The 4,255-nt window shown below is 42.7% G+C and overlaps 1 protein-coding gene across 1 annotated transcript in view; it reads right to left on the reverse strand.

Moving 5' to 3' along the window:
* Positions 1–3,655, reverse strand: part of LOC137995154 (uncharacterized) — a 5,230-nt gene extending 1,575 nt beyond the window's left edge. The window contains exons 1-2 of the mRNA XM_068840731.1: positions 3,598–3,655; positions 1–2,955 (exon numbers count right to left, since the gene is read on the reverse strand). The exon at positions 1–2,955 is cut by the window's left edge and continues 1,575 nt beyond it. Coding sequence (XP_068696832.1) covers positions 2,144–2,955; positions 3,598–3,655 — 870 coding nt within the window. The 3' untranslated portion in view covers positions 1–2,143. The remainder of the gene's footprint in view (positions 2,956–3,597) is intronic.
* Between the last annotated feature and the right edge of the window lie 600 nt (positions 3,656–4,255).

Consider the following 4,255-nt stretch of genomic DNA (forward strand, 5'->3'; position numbering starts at 1 on the left):
AAGCATCTCTGCACGTTTTGTTAACGTGATCTTGGAGAGTGAGGCTCGTATCCATCCACGTTCCAAGATTCCTAGCGGAGCTGACCGGAGAGACGGTAGCACTATCAATGGTTAGATGACACGGACAAATCTTTGAAAGTTGCTGCTTCGTCCCAATAATCAATAATTCGGTTTTGTTGTCATTTAACCTGAGCTTTTGAGTGAGCATCCCAGGCGCGTAGCTGAAGTTTTTGGAAGGGTATTATTATTGACAGGAATACTTATTAAAGGGGGTTATTAAATACGAGCGCCGAAGGCGCGGTATTTGCTTGAGGCGACAAATAGCTAGTGTGTTAACTTCGACAATGGCTTCCTGAATGGCGTCGTTTTCATTGACTTTAAAAAGGCATTCGACACTATCGACCATGAAATCATTTTACGCAAGATGTCATACTTTGGGGCCGACCAGGAAACTATCACTTGGTTTCAATCGTACCTAAGCAATCGGACCCAAAGATGTAACGTTAATGGAAGACTGTCAACTCCTCGCACTATTGCTTGTGGGTTCCGCAAGGCAGCATATTAGGTCCCTTGCTATTTTTAATGTATATTAACGATCTTCCCAACTGCCTCCGGGAGGCTTCCTCGAGAATGTTCGCTGACGATACCAATATAACCCTAACTGCAAAAACTCAAACAGAGCTTAAACTAGCATTAACTCCTGAACTCAGCCGGTAACCTTAACTGTTGGCTGAGAGCCAACAGGTCGAGTTTAAATGTGGCTAAGACCGAGTTAATGATAATTGGATCTAGGCAGAGATTAAACACTCAATGTGACGAGGTTGATATACAAATTGATGACGAAATGATCAGCAAAGTAGATCACACTAAATCCCTGGGTCTTACCATTGATGATCGGCTTTCTTGGTCAAATTATGTAGACCAAATATGCAGGAAAGTTTCCTCAGCTATAGGAGTCTTAAAACGAATACGGCACTTAATCTCAGCTAATACTGCGCTTCAAATTTATAACGCTTTAATATTACCGCATTTTGATTATTGAAGTTGTAAAGCGTTTCTTTACTTTTTTTTTTTAGCTTAACTGACGATTCTCCGTGTTTAAATAAAGTTTACTTACTTACTTATACTGACTGTCTGACTGACTGACTGACTCACTCACTCACTGACTGACTCACTGACTGACTGACTGACTGCTGACTGACTTACTTACTGACTGAGTGACTGACTTACTTACTTATACTGACTGACTGACTGACTGACTGACTGACTGACTGACTGACTGACTGACTGACTGACTGACTCACTGACTGCTGACTGACTGACTGACTGACTGACTCACTGACTGACTGACTGACTTACTTACTGACTTACTTACTGACTGAGTGACTGACTGCTCCGGGCACTCATTGTGGTGCATATTGTGGGCCATGATTTCCAACGCAAACACTGTGTACTTAAAAGACGCGTAGAAATGATCATACGCTTCAATTCGAGCAACCCATCTGGTTGCACACAGTGTAATTTAAGGCTTCTTTTTCCCATTTTCTGGATGTTGTTCTTAGATGATGGCACGTAGCAGTCCATTTCGCTTTGGACTATAATTGAAAAAAATGCAAACTTGCTTTACTTTGTCAATCATGTTTCGAATTGATTGGAGTGAACAGGCATGAAATATAACGAAACTTAAACAATGTGAAACACAGTGGACATAGACACCTTTTGGTGCGTGGACTAGAATGTTCGCCTGAACCCCAACCCTTTCGCTACTCATAGATGCTGCACCGTCATAACCTTGGCCATAGCAGTCTTTAATAGGAATGTTTAGAGCTTCGAGGGTAGCCAGCAAAACGGCTGAAACTGCAGCTCCCGTTGTTCGCTCTAAATCCTTAAATTCTAAAAACTCCTCTCTGATATCTTCGTTAGCATCTACGAAGCGAATGACGATGGCAAGTTTCTCTTCGTTGTGGCTCGTAGCTTCATCAGCGAGAATAGCGTAATGCTTGGATTCCAAGATTTCCTTGACTAGAGCTTCTTTTGTATGTAGTGCTTTCCAATCACATCGATCATCTCATTCTGGGACTGTGGGGAAAGATAGGTGACCCTACTAACAGTATCAGTCTGTAAATGTGCTGCCAAAGTTGGATCACCCTCTGAAAAAAACTTTTAGTAAAGTAAGAAAATTGCCCGGGTTCTCTGACTGATCAAGCTTCTCCGGCCTGTGACCACGCAACGCAATGCGCTGGCGCCCACAGAACAGAACTGCTCTTGCAATGGATTTGACAATTTGACGGTTTTCTTTAATGCGTTTCTCTCTCTCCTTGTCAAACAAGCAGGCCACTGTATTGCTTGGATTTTCAACAGATTCTTTGAATGCTTGGGCAGCAATCATGGCATCCCTGTGGTAAGTCTTTTCAGCGTGTTCAACTACTACAGACGTATAACGAGCCCATTTCTTAAATGGCTTGGTGACCAGACTTTGTTTGTTGCTTCTATCGTTGACAAACAAGGCGCAAGGCACGCAAAAAGCATCATCAAGATGAGGACTATGCTTCAGCCAGGGGCGATTCTTGAAATACTTATAGCGAAAAGAGCGTAAGCAGCCATTTTCATACGTTCCTGAGAACTTGTAGTGTGCTGGAGTTAAGAAATGCTTAGGTAAAATTGCATGTTTCTTTCCCCTTGACAGGGCTCTCACTGCGTCCCCGACTTTTTTAGTTGACATTTCAGCCTGGATGTAACGACCAATATCTTCAAAACCATCTGTTTCGACTGGCTGAATGTTAAAGTCACCAGCAGCTGCTGCAGCATTCTTGTTGATAAGCGTTCCCTGGCTAATGGGCATCCTCACTACCGCCTCATCCTGACTGGCTGCTGCTGTTTCCAGTGCTGTGTCATCATCTGCGGCATTCAGCTTAGACTCTGACTGGTTTTTCTCCACGTTTTCAAGACGTTGAGCTTATTATTTAATGGAGGGAATATCAAAAAATAAGTTCGACATTATCTCAACTGCAAGTCCATTCACTGTCACGAGGGCCATTATCATAAAAGATGTTGACAATCTTCCAATCCCGACACTAAGGCCCGGGCCAAACGTTGAGCTTTGCATGAGTCGAATTAAACTTAATTCCTAAGGCCTTAGGTCGATCCCAATTATTATTTGATTTCGTCTGTGTGGAGTCAAACGTCGAATTTAATTCAGTCGTCGTCGTTCTATGCGTCTGCTTCAGACGTATAGACCGTGTACGATCGAACTTCTCATGAACCTTATTCGCTGAATCGATCGACACATGACAAGTTCGACGTTTGGCCCGGGCCCAAGCTGGTTGACATATCCAAAGGCCTTTTCGAAGGCTTGAGTTGCTTTAATTATGAATACATGTAACTTGGCCTCTCAGTACGTAACTACGGATAGTTTAGCGAGGCTCTGTCCTCGTTGATCCTTGCGATTGTGTAACTGTAAGTCTATATCCACGTATTAAAAACGATCGACGTTTAGTATAACACAACAGTATACGGGCCTAAACACGCTTTTGTGATCTAACATTACCAATTTTAGCCTAAAAGGTATAAAAGTTAAACAATTAGTCAATCACTTACCTTTGGAAAAGTAACTTAAAATAGAAGCTGATCGTCCCGCTGATCGTTTAGACGCCATCTTTTAAATTCTATACTTCATGTAAGGTTCTCGAAATTCACTTGTACCCATTCTCCTAACAATTTGATACTTTCCCGATACTTTTAGCGTTTTCTTGCAGGGTAATTTAGAAGCTGCAACACTCAAAGCAGCTCAGCTGCGCGGCACATTTGTATTGCCCTTTGTAAGGTCAAATCTTCCTCCCGAAGTAGATGCGCTTCAGCTCTGCGTTTTTGATCCCGCACACAATTCGATCCTTTATAAGCGAATCGTGAAGACCTCCAAACTCGCAGGTTTTCGCAAGTTTTCTCAACTTGGTAACGTACACGTCTATACTAGCTTATACTCTCATCAGCGCCCTGGTTCCGGGTGAAGAAGACATGTCTCTCAAAGGTTATGTTCTTTCTTGGCATACAGTAGCGTTTAAACTGCTTAATTAGTGGCTCAATCTTGTCCTTGTCGTCCTCTGGTATTTCAAACCTGTTGTAGACCTCTAAGGCCTCTTCTCCTGCAACTGCTAACAAAGTTAAAGATTGTATCTGTTCTGATTTCTTGTCTCTCCCTGTAGCGTTCAGGTACAGCCGAAACTGTTGAATTCAACGTCGCCAATTCTCCGATACA

The sequence above is a fragment of the Montipora foliosa genome, chromosome 3 (genome assembly GCF_036669935.1).
Source record: "Montipora foliosa isolate CH-2021 chromosome 3, ASM3666993v2, whole genome shotgun sequence".
Classification (NCBI taxonomy): domain Eukaryota; kingdom Metazoa; phylum Cnidaria; class Anthozoa; order Scleractinia; family Acroporidae; genus Montipora; species Montipora foliosa.